Genomic DNA, 16,051 nt, shown 5'->3' on the forward strand with positions numbered 1-16,051 from the left:
CCTAATAAGCACATTTCGGGGGCCCAGCTGAGCCCCAGCGCCCAAGAGCCCAACGACTGCGACAACACTCGTCTGCAGCGATGCTCCTGGGGCTCTGAGAAGTCCCTCCCGACCCGTCCGGCAGAACATCCCTCGGCTCAGAACCGGGAGGTCCAGATGGGGAGGGGACTGTATGTGGGGGGGTCAGCCCCTGGCTCCAGGCCAAAACTGGAGGAGTCTCTCCTTCACTCCCGGACCGCGGCCCTCCGCCCCGGCCACCCGCTCAGCGGGCGACAAAGAGCTTACGCAGCGATGGCAGCAAAGAGCCGGGGCCGCTTCTTGTGAAGAGGTAGAAGTTTATTGGAATATAAACATTCAGAGAACGTGTAAGATAGAAAATAACAACAACATATACAGACCCTTGCTGTAAGAAGACATCTGAGGTATTCATCCACCGCCTAGGCTACCCAGGTGCTATCACATTTTCTTCGGTTAGAATAGATAAGATATGGGGAGGGGGCGGAGGGAGCCGCGGCTGCCCTCACTGTTTGGTTAAAAAAAGGTCCTTTCTGGGGAAGCAGATCTTGGAGCCGGGCCCTCTGCTGGGTCCTCCTCTCCGTGCCCCCCACGTCGCCTTTGGGCTGGGAGGCCGCTCGGCGGGGGAGGCCGGCGCCACAGACCTCCTGGGCTGCTTCTGCTTCCTCCAGGTGGAAAGTCCATCCTGCGTGACCGAACCCCTGAGAACTGCACTCCAAGCACGGGCCCGGGACGGACCAGTGGGGGAGGCGGGTTTCCAGAGCCACCGCTTCCGGCCCACCAGGGCCAACCCGAGGGTGGGCTCTCCGAGCGCTGCGGGGGGGGAGGGGGTCCCCGGCCCAAGGAAGGAGGCGAGGCTACTTGGACGTGTCGTGCTTAGTGGTTTTCCTTTCTCCCCCGTGTCGGGCTGACCGCGCCGCACTGGGAGGCTCCCTCTCCTCCCTATGGGACAAGCCTCCACGGGTCTCTGTGCAAGAAGTGCCTCCGGTCACAACATTCAAACAACAGGCTCCAGAGCCTGGGGCCAGAGAAGAGGAAGCCGGGGGAGGTCTCTCTCCGGGGCCGGGGCAGCTGGAAAACCGGGCTCGGAGGCTCCAGCCGGGGAGGCCCCGAGGCCCTTGCCCCCCAAAGTGGGACCACGGGGTCGGAGTCCGAGTGGCGACGAGCCCCGTTTTGGCAGGAAGGGGCCTTGCTCTCCCAGGGGAAGCGAGAAACCCGGGCTGGCGCGAGGAACGAGTTTTAGGCGCCCCCTCCTCTGGCTCCTATCCCTGAGTCATCTGCCTCTTGCCTTCCCTGCCCTGTCTCTGAGGTCCGAGGGAAGGGCCATTAGGACTGGGAGACTAAGCTATCTGCTTAGCGTGGGGGTGGGGTGCTTTTTTCGTCTTTGGTGCTACAATAATAATAATAATTATAATTATTATAATAAAAATAAAAAACAAAGTCAGCAAAACACATATAAAAAGATTTCAGAGATGCAAATACTTCCTGAAGAATCAAACATCAACAATTACAAATCTGAGGTATTTCAAAGAACCCGATGCAGGCAGGTTGGGGACCCGTGGGGGCGCTGAGGCGGCCCCCGGAGATGGATGGAAAGGGGGGGTGGAAGAGCCGAGGGGCGGCCTGGCCAGTGGAGTGTAGGCCATGCGGATTTAAGGGTCGGGGGGGACGGGGACGTGGAAGGGATGGGCTGGGCTGAGTACCCTTGGGTGACCTTGAACTAGACAAGACCCTGAGAAGCAGTGATCCCCTCCCCTCAGTAGATAATTCAGCAGTGCTTTGGGGCTCCCCAAGGCTACATTCAGGCCCCAGGCCCCATTCTGTGCGGCAGTTAAAAATGGAGCAGGGGGAGCCCTGGGTCTCACCGGGAAGGGGATCCCCTCCCGGTACCCCAAGACTTCCAGGGGGCAGGGTGGGTGGGATGGTTGTAAGGGAGACGCCCCCCCAGGAGGAGAGGGGGGACGTGACAAGAGATCATCTCTCCCATTTGATTCGAGGGAGGGATGAAGCTTAAGGACAGAGCTGGCAGGATGAGTCAGTGACAATGGGGTGATGATGACGGGCAAGTTGGAAGGGAAATAAATAAAGGGGAAGGCTTATGGAGGGGAATTCAATCCCCCTGCCGGCTCTCAGATTGTCGATACACTGTGCTGCTCCGGGTCGGGAGACACCAGTCACTTAGAGACCACCCCCTCCCCATCAACTAAGACAACGGCTGATGGGACAGCACTGCCCCTCCCTCCCCTCCAGCTTCTTCCCTCCCCAGGGACGCAGCAGGACTTGAATGGGGCCGGACAGATGGGCCAGCCTGGGCCCTCGCCGTCCAGCCGGATGGTCTTGGAAATGGGTGCTGAGTGATGAGGTAAAAACCGTTCAACTCCTTTCCTGGCTCTTGAGATGGGAAGCTGGGCCTTCCGACCCATCAGAGGGCCCAGCTGGTGGAGGGCTCTGCGCTGGGGGTGCCCCGGGATGAGGTAGGACTTGGGGAGCAGTGGGAGCTGACACTGCTGCTGCTGCTGCTACAGGTGCTCTGGGGGGCCGGGCTGGCAATGAGGTGGACCACGGGCTTCTGGGCGAACAGCACACCTGAGGAAGGGACAGACATGGGGAGGAGCCGGTGTTTGCCACCTTTTCAATCACGTTCGGGGGAGTGGGGGGCGTCAAGCTAACAGGAGTGACATCAAAGCCAAGAACCCAAACACCCCGATGCTCCCTCAGTTCTCAGACAGCCCACAGCCGGCTCCCACCCTCCCTGGCTGCCCAAATGCCCGGGGTCTCCCCGGGAACTCGCCCCCTCCCATCCTGCCACAAGAAGGCCGCGGCTGCTTAGGGAAGGCCTCTGTGTGCCCCAGAGCGGTCACTCGGGGGCTGGGGCCAGGGGCCGGCGAACGTTTTCAGACCTGGCCCGTTCCCGTTGCCCGCGGGCCCTGACAACACGTGAACGGCTTCCATGCCGACGAGGTTTCGGCTCTAAAGGGGGCCTGGCGCTGCTGGGAGGGCGGCCCGGTTTCCCGAGGCCGGGAGCTCTCCCCACCAGGCCCCTCCTTCGGGAGCGCAGACCCCGAGGCTCCCCGGGGAGGCGGGGCTGCCCTCACCTGCATAGATGGTGCCATTGATCTCCACAGACATGTTAATGCTGCCAATGCCGCCAGTGGACAAGTTCAGTGCCGCCGCCGCCGCCTCCGAGCGATCTTCTGCTGGGAGAGACGGAAAAAGCGGGGCTCCATCAGGCTGGAGCTTCCCCTCCCCGACCTTCCTGCTCTGCGTGGGGGCCCGGGGGGAGCAGCGAGGCCGGCCCTGCCCTGAGCCCGCGGTGCGGCAGCATCACGGGGAGCAGCCCCCCCCGGCCGGCCTCGGATCAGAGGCCGCGGCTGCTGCCACATCTCCCACCATCCCTCCCGCTTCCGTGGCTCCCACTTTCACCCATTCCTGCTGACCCAGCTCCTGGCCTCGCGTTTCTGGAAGGAGCCCCGGTCTCGGCCGGTTACGGCCAAGGAGGAGAGCCGGGCTTGCCCCTGGTGCCCTACATCGGGGGACTCTCCCTAAAGCAGCGGGGAGCAGGGTTTCCATGGTTTCCAAGTGGGGGAGAAGATTTCTCAGGATTTTTATTTCAGTCTTTCCCAGGGATCTCCTTTGTCTGGGACCCCCCGCATTCAGAGCTGACCGTCGGAGCTCCCCGCGCCCCCGCCCAGCCAGCGCCCCCTCTCCCCCCTGCACAGGCCGCCTCTCCCAAGGCAGGAGGCGCCTCGGGGCCCCGACCAGTGGCTGTCTCCACTCCGAGCTGCCTCCTGGGCCTCGGATCCCGGCTCGAGGTCTGCCCGTCAGAGCCCACCCGGGGCCCAGCCCCCAGCCCTGCTCACCCTCTTCCCACTGGGACCCTTTTGCCCGAGCAGCGTTAGCGCGAGCCCCGGGTGCATGAACGTACCAACTTTTCCTGGCATAGATCGCGCTCCGCTCTGGGACCCGGGGGGCTGCGCGCCAGTCTGAGTGGCTCTGGAGCCGCGGCGCCCACCCCGGCCGCACTAGGGCGGGACCAGGACGCGCTTTAACACAATTAAACGCGGCCCCGAGGGGGCTGGTCTGCGGTTTTCCGAGCCCACGTGCAGCCTGTGTCTGGGCCTCCGGCCGGGCGCGCAGGTCCCCGGGAGCCAGCTCCCAGGTCTGTCCCTCAGAGCCCCCGGGGCAGCCCGTCCCTCTCCGTCCCCCAAGTCCCATCGGCACCTTTCTCCAGCCCGGGGAGAAGCGCCTCAGAGGGGAACGGGAGAGGAGCTCAGGGAACCGGCCGCGCAGCAGGAGGAGCCTCAGGAGGCCGGGGCTCGGGCTCCCGTCTCGGGAGGCAGAGTGGGAAGGCCCAGTCCCCTCCCCGAGGCCCCCGGCACACACCGACTAAATCCTGAGACGGCAGGAAGGGGAACGACGGGAGGGAGAGGACCCTGGGGAGGGGAGGACGGCAATCCCGCACCAACCTTGCACTTCCTCCTTCCCGCCGCCCGGGCAGACGCACGGGGGCTCGCCTTTGCGGAGGGAGGGACTCCCTGCCCCAGCCCGAGCTGGGCCCCGGAATGACCTGCCCTGGCCGTGCCTACGTCTGGGATGAGGGCTGAACCCTCTAATTTAACTGGATCAAAAGGGCCGGGAGTCCCAGACGTGGGCCCTGCCTCCAGGTGTGCGAGGAGTGGGGGGGGGGGTCCACGACCCCCTCGGGGCCCGGCTCCCCCTCCCGGGGCTCCCTCCGGACCTGGCCAGGCCCTTCCCCCTGCGGGGCCCCCGAGGCAAGGGCGGGACGGCCCGGCTCTCGTTTCCTCACCCCTGCCGTTGATCTTGACTTTCATGGGGAGCTGCCGGGCCACACTCAGCAGGTTTCGGTGGAAAGCCTGCTGCACGAAGCGCTGCTCCTCCTCGGTCATCCTCGACGCCTTCTTCTCGGGAGGCTCCCCGGCCTCCAGCCGCTCCCGCAGCTGCTCCAGGGTAGCGGTGCGGGGGCCGGCCTGCTGGCCCCCCCCCAAGGTCCCTGGCACAGCCAGCCGGTTGGGCATGGGCACTGTCATGGCCACCCCGTCACCTGCCGACGGGATCAGGAGGGTGAGGGGCTCCCGGAGCAACACCCGGACGGCCCCCCCGCGGCCCCCGGCCCGAGGCCTCTCCGGGCTGTCCTCCCTCCCCGCTCCAGCCCCCGGAGTCTCTGACCTTTCCTGAGAGCCGCGGCCGCGGGCAGCCGAGGGCTGTTGGTCCCACCGCCGCTGCTGGGGGTGAGCCCGAGGATGGGGAACCGGATCTTCGGCGGGGAGAGCAGGGAGGCGGGCCCGGCGGGGGTGCTGGGGGAGTAGCTGAAGAGGGAGGAGCTGTAGCTGGGCCGCCGGCCCTCCCGCCGGTTGCCATCGATGGCGGCCTGGAGCTCGGCTGGGGAGCTCAGAGCCTTCTTCTCACATTCGTAAGCATACAAGTACTTCATGTACCTGGGAGAAAGGGGCAGAGGATCAGGTCACACAGTCTCCCTGCCCTGGCCCCCGCCCCAGGGCCCAGACCCTCCAGGCGCCTCCCTCCCCGAGGAGCCGGGCGCTCACTGGGTGCGCAGGGTGAAGGCCGCGCTGGTGATGGACGTGGGCAGGTTGAGGCCCTTGGTGATCTCTCTCCAGATCTTCTTGTTGATGATTTCCACCAGGCCCCCCTTCTCCGTGACCAGCTTGTACAGCATGTAGAGATCCAGGATCTGCTTGGCCATGATGGGGATGCGGTTGATGGGAGTCCCTAAAATCGCCCCAAAGGACAAGGAGAGGAGACACGACATCAAACCATGCAAGGAGACTTGATGAGTCAGGAATGAATAGGAATTCATTAGAGAGGGTCCCCTCTCAGGGCCCCGAATCCTGCTTGTCCGGGAGCCTCCCGCCAGCTCGCTGGACTTTACCCTGGCAGCACCAATCACGGGCAATGCCCTCGGGACACAGACAAGGGAGCTGCCGGCGGCTCCCGAGACCAGGCCTTCTCCTGGGGGCCAGGTGAGTGAGTCCCAAGTGAGGGAAGGGAGGAAACACTAAGAGCCAAAGGGGTCAGGAAAGGGCTCGGCACCGGGACCACGAGAGGCCGTGTCCAGTTCCCTCATTTAAGAGAGAAGGATCCCGAGGTCAGAGGGAGGATGCCGTTTGTCCAGTCCCCCAGTGTGTATCTGGGAGGGAGGGTTCACATCCATGTTCTCCGGAGCCCACAGCGAGGGTCCCAGGCAGGGGAACGGCGAGTCCACGGCCAGAGCTCCAGAGGCAGTCGGGAGCCGGCGCAGACTTTTGTGCTGGGGACTGATGTGCTCGGGTGCTTGGGTTAGGAAGACTGTGTGGGAGAGGAGGGCTGAAAGCGGCCTGGCAGCCGGTCAGACTGATGGCTGCGACCCTCCCCCCAGGCCAGACGTGCATGGGACACCGTCCGGGTCCTTCCCAACTCAGCAATCGCCCTGCCCCTGCCTCCAACATGACCGACGGCTGGTAAAGCAGACGAGCCGGGCAGCTTCTGGGGCCTGACAAGACAAACTGGACGCCGCCCTGGGACTCTGAGAGAGAACCACGCAGGTTCCAACCAGGACCTGGCTCTCTCCGCTTCCTGCGAACACAAGTTGTCCCCCCACCCGGAAGCCCGGGCGGCTGCAGAGGGAGCATCCTGCTCGAGGTAGCCCGGCTTGTTGGGAATCCTGGGCAGCCCAGACCCCAACAAGTAAGGGAGCGCATCCTGCCCACCCACGTGCGGCCCCCTCGGCCTCTGAGAGCAGAGTCGGGGCCTCACAGGCCCCCAGGAGATGCTCAGTTAAGATGGAGAAACGAGCATCGGCCCGGCCCTCCCGCAGCCCCTGGTCTGGAGCCGTCCCACCCTCCCACCGGGACCTGCTCCTGCTCCCATCGAGCTGGAAAGGCCGCATTCTCCCACACATCTGGGCCCTTCCCTGCTCTGCCTTCGTCTGGCCGGCTCCTTCAGCAGCTGCTCCAGCGGACCTTCCCCCAGGAAGCCTCCCCGTCTGCAGGGGCCCGTGCTAGTCGCTCTCCTCCGGAGCCCCTCCCCGAGCTCCCTCTCTGCCCGGCCGAACCGGCAGGACCACAGTAATCTCAGTGTCCATCATCTCCTTAACGAGCCCATAAACTCCTCACGTGGAAGCCTGGGTCGTGTCAAGCTGTCTCAGGTCTCTCAGTATTCTGCCCCGGAAGAGCCTAGTGAACGTCCCCCCAGAAGGGCCTTTCCCTCTCCGGCTGTACTTTCCCCCTCAGCAAGAGCACGGGGCTGCTCCCCCCCTTCCCCAGCTTTCCCGTTGTGTGACTCCAAGTAACAATTCGGAAGGTTCGGAGACAATCCGAAGGAGCGCCAGGTTTTCCGCCCGCTGCGTCCTCTCCCGGCCCTGCCCTTGCCCACCCTGGCGCGGCCGCAGCTTGCTCCCAGCTCCCTTGGGCACCATGGCTGAGAAGCCGCCTGACCGGCCCCGATAGGCCGGGGGGCAGCGAAGAGGTCCCTCCCCTTCTGGATCTCTGCCCCGTGGGCCCCTGGGGGGAAGGGCTGGACAAGCTTCCGCCAACTGGCCATGACGGGAAGGGAGCGGAGCCGGGGACTTTATTAGGAAACCTGGCACCAGGCAGGAAGGGCTGCTAATGAGCACCAGGGGACGGGGCGGGAGGAGGGGGGCAGGGGCCCGGACCCTGGTCCTTTCAGGGCCAGCCCCAGGCCTGTCAGAGTGCATGATGGATTACTGTCATCTGGCAGCCCCGGGATTAATGATTCAGAGGTCAGAGGGGAGAATTCCAGAGGGAAAGGTCAGCGCCCAGGTCAGGGTAGGAGACTTGTTGCCTTTTGATGGCAAATTCATTTTACTGTACACAAGCCGGCCTCTCGCTCGACCCTCCCCCACCCCAATCTCTGGGATCTCTTATTCAGCTGCCCTGGGGGCTGGAGGCCCTGTTCCGATCAGATAAGGGAGCAGCCTCCACTCTGCCTTTCCTCCCCCACATTCTACCACCAGGGCTTTTTCCTTCTATGTCCTGGAATCTCAGCCCCTCCGACTCGACCTGGTGGAGAGGGGTTTTGGTTTTTTTTTTAAACGGTTAATCCAAATCAGATGGAGGTCTCAAACATTTGAAGGAAAAGAGGGACAGTAAAGAGCTTCTGCGGGAGCCCCACACCAAGAGACGTTTCTTTTGAAGGTCAAAACAAAAACAGAAAAGGATTTTGATCGCGAAGTCCACGAGCAAGGCTCGGAGAGGACTGGCACTCTTCTCACTGCCTGCCTTCCCTCTCTGTGTGGAGGCCTGGTATCTCCCCTCCTTCCTTTCCTCATCAGCTCCAAGTGACGTGTCCGTCCATCTGCAAACCCTCTCCTGGGCCCATCTCTGCCCGCCGTCTCTGCAGGAGTGGTGGTCCCGCCCTTCTGGGCAGCCCCGGCTCAAGAAGAGACCTTCCTCTCACTGGGGGTTGGGCCAAGCCCACGTCCCTTCAGGACTTCCCTTCCCTTTCCACGCGAGCCAACAAGGCCGGGAGGATGACCCGCACCTGTCTGGGGCCCAGGGCAGGGCCAACTGAGAGGCGCCCCGGTCTCCCCGGCTGCCGCCCTCTGTCAGTGGCCACCGTCACCACGGGGCTGCAGCCGCCCAGACACTTCCCATCCCTGACACCTCCTGCAATGGCAAGTGCCTCAGACCCAGAGGGAACGGGACCAAAGTGGGCCGAGCGATGGAGGCACAAACTCCCCTCAGGGAGCCCTTGGCCCAGCGGCCCAGTCACCCCGCCAAGCGTCAGAGTCCACGGCCAAACTCAGGTCTCTCCAACTCCAGGCTTGACCCAGCTCTGGCTCTCAAACCTCCCTGTAACCAGGCCCTCCTCTCCCCAGACTCCGTCCCAACAGGAGCCTCGGGGTCCCCCTAACATCTCAAACTTGGGCTGTCTCCCCCGAGTCCTCGGTGTACCCTCGGTCCATCCTCCCAAACCAAGCTCGGCCTCCTCCAGAAGGCGGTTCCCTCCCCCTGAGCCTTCTCTGCCCGCTCACTGCCCCGGCGGCCCCGGGAGGCCGGGCAGGCTCTCGTTGGCGATGGCTGCTTGCACACGGCAGGTGCCTGTAGGAAGGGAACAAGCAAGGAGGGGGTTGTGAGGCTGGGCCTGGGCAGGGCCCTCGCGGCGACTGAGGATGAGAAAACGGGCACTTGACCACTTCCCTGCCTGAAGGAACACAAAGAAATGTGGGGTAAATCGGGAGGTGGCGTGGGAGGGAGTCCTTCTGTAACTGCTGTTGTGGGGTTGGGAATGACGGTGCAGGAAGAGAATCCTCCTCAGTGGGACCGAACGCCATCATTTGTTTCCAGAAGCATCCTGCCTGAGGGTCCCCACTCCCACGGGGCTCTAGTGCCGTACAGCCATCTCTGTTCTCTCCCCTGGGCCAAAGGGCCAGTGGGCCATCAGTGTGCCCCAGACAAGGGCTTCTCTCTGAGAATTAACGTGATTTCTATGCTCCTGCTCCCTGGCATGAGGGGGAATGGGGGGGAATGAATGGCTCTCTTTGCAGTCCTTCTGAGGGCCCCCGAGTGCTCTGAGCACCCCCGGGGGGCACTATCGGCCCGAGGTCGAGCTGGACTTCCACAAACAGCTCATCAGGGATCATCGCGAATGAGCCGATCATACGAAGGGCTCAGTGGCTCTAGGTTCTAGTCCCCACTCCCTGCAGTCACTCCCAGCACTTCTCTGGGCCTCAGGCTCTGCCTCCGTTTCCCTCCCCTTGTCTCCCGGCCGCCCCTAAGCCAGGTAGGGGGAGTGGGAGAGGGGGCACCTGGAAGCTAGAGAAAGCAGGAGAGATGCTTGTGCTCCCCTAAAGAGCCTGGCGAGTGCTCCCTATCCCTGCAGGGCTGAGGGTGGGGAACCGCCCGGCAGGGATGCTGTAGAAGGAAAGTCCTGCTCAGGTGGACGGCAAGGATGCCTCCGCTTCCCACTTCTACGTGACATTGTTCTAGAAATGTCAGCAGCAGCAACAAGCCAAAAGAAAGAAATTAAAGGATCAAACCTAGGCAGAGCAGACAAAATGATGCCCAGATGATGAGAAATTGACATTTTATCTAGAAAACCCCAGGGAATTAGCAAAGAAACCAATTGAGAAAATATATTGAGCAACTGATAACTACAAAATAAGCCCACAAACCAACAGCATTTCTAGAGAATAACAAGATTCCATTCAAAATAACTAATAAAACCCAAAAATTACCTGGAAGTGACTCTTCCGGCTGTGATATTCTTTGACTGTGATATCATACTGTACTAGAGAATAGGAGAAATCCCTTTTTGTTTAAAAGTCAGCTATTGAAATTACAGTATCAGGTGCTCAGGTTCAGCATTACTCTGTTTCCCTTATTTTGATCTCCCTTGATTTCATCCACTTCCAGGTTAATTAACACAATTCTAGAAGAGTTGGTAGAAGACACATGGGTCTTTTCTTGGGCTCCTCTGAAAAGCAAGGAGGAGTACCTGTCCCAGGCCTGCTGTACCACAATGACCAAAATTCTGTGTAACTGTGGCTGGCTGGACATGGGAGCTTTTGACAGTAACTCGTACCATGAAAAAGGCTTATAGAAAGGCTGGATCTGGGGCATGTCTCCCTTTTGCTTCTTGGAGCCAAAAGAAGACAGCTAATAGTCTTATATTGTTATCTTTTGTTGATAAGCAAAATCACCTTAAACCACAAAACATCCTGACATTAAAGTAAAATACAAACTCACTATCAAGTAGAAAGACCAAAGGGCAGAAGGCTATTTTAGCCAACTTAAAAATGAGGAAACTGAGATTAGGGAGAATAAATCAGAAAGATGAGAAGCAGGTCGTGAGGGGGCTTGTGTGCTAGTTAGGAGAGGCAGCAGTAAAGGTGCCATCTGCTGAACAAAGGCTAAAAGCTGCCTTAGGCCCTACGAGTTGTGAGCTCCCAATCACAGCATCTGAGTTAGAGGGACCTCAGCAGCCATCTAGGCTGATCCATCAGGCTCCCCTAATTCCTCCTCACGAGGGCCTTTCCCTACAGTGCTTGCCACTCGGCCGGCTTTACTCCTTTAAGATTGATGTTAATCTGCTACGTGTAGGTATTGGGAGAGAAATAAACAAAAACCCAGAGAGCTCTTGTGGGTCACTACTACTGCCCCAGCACACCTCCCAGAGGGGGACGTCAGCACCTGATGTGTAAGCCTGTGGACTGTCAGTCACTGCACTCAAAGCGGGAGCTGGAATCGAGGGTAATTAATCATGTTCTTTTTGACAGGAGTCCTGGGCCTTATCTGCACCCCGAGAAATGCCACTGGTCTCGGGTTCCCTCCTCAATAAAGGAGACTGACAGGTCCAACAAAGCAGCCCCTTATCAGATTTCAGCCTGGAAGTTGGAGGCAGCCTGAGGCAGCCATGTAAAAGGCTTTTATGGAGACCTCGATCTACTGAAAGAAGCTGGGATTCTTTAACCCTTGTTGTTAGGAAGCCACTGGAGGCCAATGCAAACAAGGTGCGCACCCAGGACTGGCACAGCTGATGCTGTAAAAGGAATGCTCTGAAATGGCAATGACCTGATAAAAAGTCTGGAAAAATAGCTCTGTTGGGTGGGGATGGGGAAAGGAAAGGAGATGATCCCCTTTTGCCCAAGGGAAAGAACTGGGAGTGAGACAAGAGCAATATGTTGAGAGGAAGCCTATCTCCCTCCATCCCCAGAGTCTCCATAGTCCAGGGACTATGGAAGCAACCCGGAAGCAGAGAACACAAATGGATTCCAATGTAGGTCTTCATGACAACTACTAAAGGACTGGGGTCTGGGACCTATGGCACGGCCCTGTTAAAGACCCTTACTGCTTTTCCTTGGCTCAGAACGGATCATTAATCATTTTGGCAGAAAAACTGTCGAGTAGGCCAGAAGGTGAGGGGAAGCACTCAGCCCATCCAAGGCAGGCCCTATTCCTGGCCATGCCTCTGCAGATTAACCCTTCCATTACAGAGAAGGAAGTAACCCAGGACATTCTCAGAAACTGTTTTTGTAGAAAATAGCTTCCTGAAGGTAACTGGAGCGCAGGGTCAGGAGCTCTTCAGAACAAATTCCAGGTGGACTGTTCCCCAAGATAGGGCATGTGATGAAGCTGCACCTGTCCAACAGAATATTTCTACAGTGCTAAAAGTGCTGTTGAAGCCACTTCTTCCCCCAGGTCTGGCCAGCATCCCAGGCCCCAACTCCAAAAATCAGCAGTCTTCCAGCACTGACACCTCGCACCTGAATCATCACCTCAAAGTGGGGGAGGCTGTCTGGGACTGCTCCCCCCTTTGCCACAGTGTGGTGCTGTGGGGAGAATGCTAGATCCATGCCTGATTCAGCACTTACTCTGTGCCAGGCCCTGGGCTTAGATCTGGGAACGCAAAGGAAGAAAAAGAAACAGAAAACAGTGATCCTGCCCTACAGAAGTTTGAAGACTGACCAGCCAGTCCCTTTTCTCCCGGGACCCTGCATTTCCTCATTTTTAAATAAGACCCGTCTGCTGCCGCTCCCACCGCCTGCCTCCAAGGGCCCCTGGGAGGAAGGAGTTCATCAATATGAGGCATTACCTCCAGCCCACACAGCATCCTCTGACGGGACCAATGGTCATTCTGGATCTAGCTAAGCCTCCCTGCCCTCAAAAGGGTTCACACGCCCTCTGTAAGAAAGGGAAGGCAGAATTCGGCAGAAGAAGCCCGAGTCCCAAGTGCCGCTCATCCTCCTCCCTACTCTGGGAGCCGCTGGTCTCTGGCCGAGGGGGCTGACAAAGTGCGTGGTGTTTTCCAAGTTCTAAAGTATCCTACGTCCATTATCTAATCACTTTGACCCACAGCCACAGGACAGCAGGGGCTGCAGCTCTCTGCTGGAGTCTGCGTGCCACAGCGGCCTTCTGCTTTCCCCAACGTTCCCACCCGCTGCAGCACATCCTCCTTCCAATCATTTTCCAATTAAAGCTTCCAGAAGCACGCTGGTCCCGACTCACAGGCAGTCAGACGTGCGCTAAGCTCGCCTCCCTCCTCCTTGCTTGGGCCAGGTTACTGGCAAAGACAGAGGAAACGCAAGAGGACCCATTCCGCTGCTTGCCACGAGCCCCGGGAAAAGATCTGGAAGGAGAGAAGGCCGGCTCTGAGGGCTGAAGGGAACTGTTTGGATTATCTGTGCTTTTCAATGGCCTGTATTCTTCCATTACTGAGGATAAGTCACAGCTGGCTGCAGCATATCAGGTGACTGCTAAATACGGCAGTGACATGTCAGTAGCAGTTGTGTAGCCTGAAGAAAGAACGGCAGAAAGTCAAGGGTTCGAGCTTTATGGCCTCAGAAAAGTGGCCGGTCCTGAAGCGGCAGAGGCCGGCTCTTCGACTTTCAGAAGCCAGAACAGACCAAGGACAGGGACTCTTCCCAGGGATGCTGCCTCCAGGGCCATCCTGAGGGGCCTCCGGGCCACAAGAACACACCAGCAGCGCTTTCCCGCCTGGCCAAGGGACAAAGCCACAGCAGTGCAAGCATTTCCTGGGCTGTGGAGGGCAGATAAGCGCACAACGCAAGGAAACACCCTTTCCCACAATAAATCCTGAGTCCACACACAGTAAAAGCAGATCCTGCAGCCCTTTTGGGAAAACCAAGGTCAGCCTGCAACCTTGAACAGAATGAAGGGACCCTCTCCTCCCAGGCCCTCCGAGGTATGTACAGAGAGAGAGCTGGTCAAACACGAATCACACCAGCGCTTCCTGGCGTTCAGAGAGTCCCACTGGCCTTTCTCACGAGCACAGGGGGCTGTGGCCTTTGATGTTTCTGACCTTTGGCAACGGGCACATTTTTCTTTAAACGCAGTGAAACCCAATTACAAAATGCAATAGCACGGTCCTCATTATGCTCTTTGGGGTTCTTCCCCAGACCGCCCTAGGGCGGCTTCTCCCTGAAAAGTGGGAAAGACGGGGCTAACAGTCACAGAGCACCAAGCCGGGCCTCCAGGTCTTTGTAAGGGGCCAAGTCCCTAGGAAAGTCACTGGGGCTTGTCACGTCCCTAGTTCGGGCTTCCTGAATACCCTGAGGAGGTGCCGAGACCGAGTGAGTTAGGCCTCCTCAGTGGACACGAGAACGCTTTCCCATTTCTCCCCATCTGGAAAAACATCTGTAGACTAGACGGCCCGAAATATAACCTCAGCTAGTAGGGAAGAGTGAATATGCTCAGTTTTGGCCTTGGACCAACTTGTTTTAATTTTAAGTACAAACACAACTTGCCCGTTACCACCAGAACAGACCATCCGATTTGCTTGACTTCAACTGGGCCCTCATTGCTGCAAGGAAATCCTTTTATATCTCCCTAATTAACTCACTGTTTTGTTCACCACAACAGCTTTTCCAAACTTTTTTACCTATCCTCAAACCTCCCATGGCTTACTCTCCCTATAACTTCTTAGCTGAGAACCTACTCAATTTTTTTTTTTTTTTTTTGCGGCAACTCGCCTAGAGCTCCTTCCTCATCTCCTATCACTTAGCTGCCTTTGGCCACAATCTCCTCTTTCACCCTGTTTCACATAATGAGCTAGCCCTTCTTACTATGGCAACCCCCTCTAAACTTACAAGTAACCCCATTCCATTTATTCTTTCCCACAGACTGCTCCCTCCATCATCCCCTCTCCCTTATCTTCAATTTCTCCCTATCTAGTGGCATTTGGATTGCCTGGCACTTAGTAAGCACTTAATAAGTGTTTATTGATTAACTGCTTCCCCACGGCCTACAAACATGCCCTTTTTTCTCCTTCACTTTATCCATCCCTGTCCCCCCCCCCAAATCATTTCTACCTATTGCAGCCAAACTCCTTGAGAAGGCCTTCTACAATAGGTGCCTCCACTTCCTTTACTCCTGACATCTTCTCCACAATCTTCCTTTTAAACCTCATCATTCAGGTAAACTAGTCTCTCCAAAGTCACCTTTCCCTCCTGGCCTTCTCCCATCCTCCTTGTCAGTCTCTCTGCAGTCTCTGCCATGGCTTTTTGGGCCCCAACCTCTCCTGGTTCTCTTCTTTCCTCAGACTCTTTGTCATTCTCCTTTGCTAGATCTTCATTCAGGTCACAGCTGCTAAACAGGGATGTCCCACAGGCTTGGTCTTGGCCCCTTTCCCTTCTGCTTCTAACCTATTTTACTGAATGATCAACTTCCATGGATTCAATTATCACTTCTAAGCTGCTGATTCTCACATCTATTTATCTAGTCCTAACCTCTCTGCTGACCTTCCCTCTCACATCTCTAAATGCCTATTAAGACATTCTGAAGTAATCCCAAGGTGATCTCAAAAAAAAAAAAAAGGGAAATGACCTACTTTAAAACAATACTTATAGTAGCTCTTTCTTGTGATGGCAAAGAATTGGAAATCAAGAAGCCCATCTACTGGGGAATGGCTGAGCAAGTTGTGGTATACAGCTGTCGTGGAATATTATTTTTGCTCTAAGAAAGGATGATCATGATGTTCTCAGAAAAACCTGGAAAGATTTATGTGAACCAATACAAAGTGAATCAAAAAGATCCAGGAGAATATTATACACGATAACAGTAATATTGAATGATGAAGACCAGTGACTGACTTAACTCTTCTCAGCCAATGATCCAAGACAATCCCAAAGGACCCATGCTATCTGCCTCCAGAAAAAGGACTGATATTGTCTGAATACAAACTGAAGCATGCTATTTTTACTTTTTCTTTCTCTCTTTTTCTTTTTCTTTGGTTTGAGTCTTTTTGTACAAAATGACTAACATGTAAATGTTTCACATGATTGCACATTATTAGATTGCTTGCCATTTCAGGCAAAGGGGAGAAGGAGGGAAAGAGAATTTGGAACTTAAAACTTTTAAAAAGATTAAGAATTGTTTTTAACATGTAGTTGGGATAAAAATAAAAGAGTACTAAAAAAAAAAGAAATCTTGAACTAGTATCCAGTAGATATGCCCAGAATTCATGACCATTCCCCTTCAACCCTCTCCCATTCTCAACTTCCCTAGTACTTACTGTTTAGGGCACCACCATCCCCCAGCTA

General features: G+C 57.4%; 1 protein-coding gene across 1 annotated transcript in view; it reads right to left on the bottom strand.

Annotated features, from left to right (window-relative positions):
* Positions 1 to 315: 315 nt before the first annotated feature.
* Positions 316 to 16,051, bottom strand: part of ARID3B (AT-rich interaction domain 3B) — a 49,030-nt gene continuing 33,294 nt past the window's right edge. Inside the window, exons 5-9 of the mRNA XM_051982249.1 lie at positions 5,580 to 5,763; positions 5,203 to 5,471; positions 4,823 to 5,077; positions 3,111 to 3,209; positions 316 to 2,601 (exon numbers count right to left, since the gene is read on the bottom strand). Of these exons, the coding sequence (XP_051838209.1) occupies positions 2,438 to 2,601; positions 3,111 to 3,209; positions 4,823 to 5,077; positions 5,203 to 5,471; positions 5,580 to 5,763 (971 nt within the window). The 3' untranslated portion in view covers positions 316 to 2,437. The remainder of the gene's footprint in view (positions 2,602 to 3,110; positions 3,210 to 4,822; positions 5,078 to 5,202; positions 5,472 to 5,579; positions 5,764 to 16,051) is intronic.

The sequence above is a fragment of the Antechinus flavipes genome, chromosome 2 (genome assembly GCF_016432865.1).
Source record: "Antechinus flavipes isolate AdamAnt ecotype Samford, QLD, Australia chromosome 2, AdamAnt_v2, whole genome shotgun sequence".
In the NCBI taxonomy this organism is placed as follows: Eukaryota; Metazoa; Chordata; class Mammalia; order Dasyuromorphia; family Dasyuridae; genus Antechinus; species Antechinus flavipes.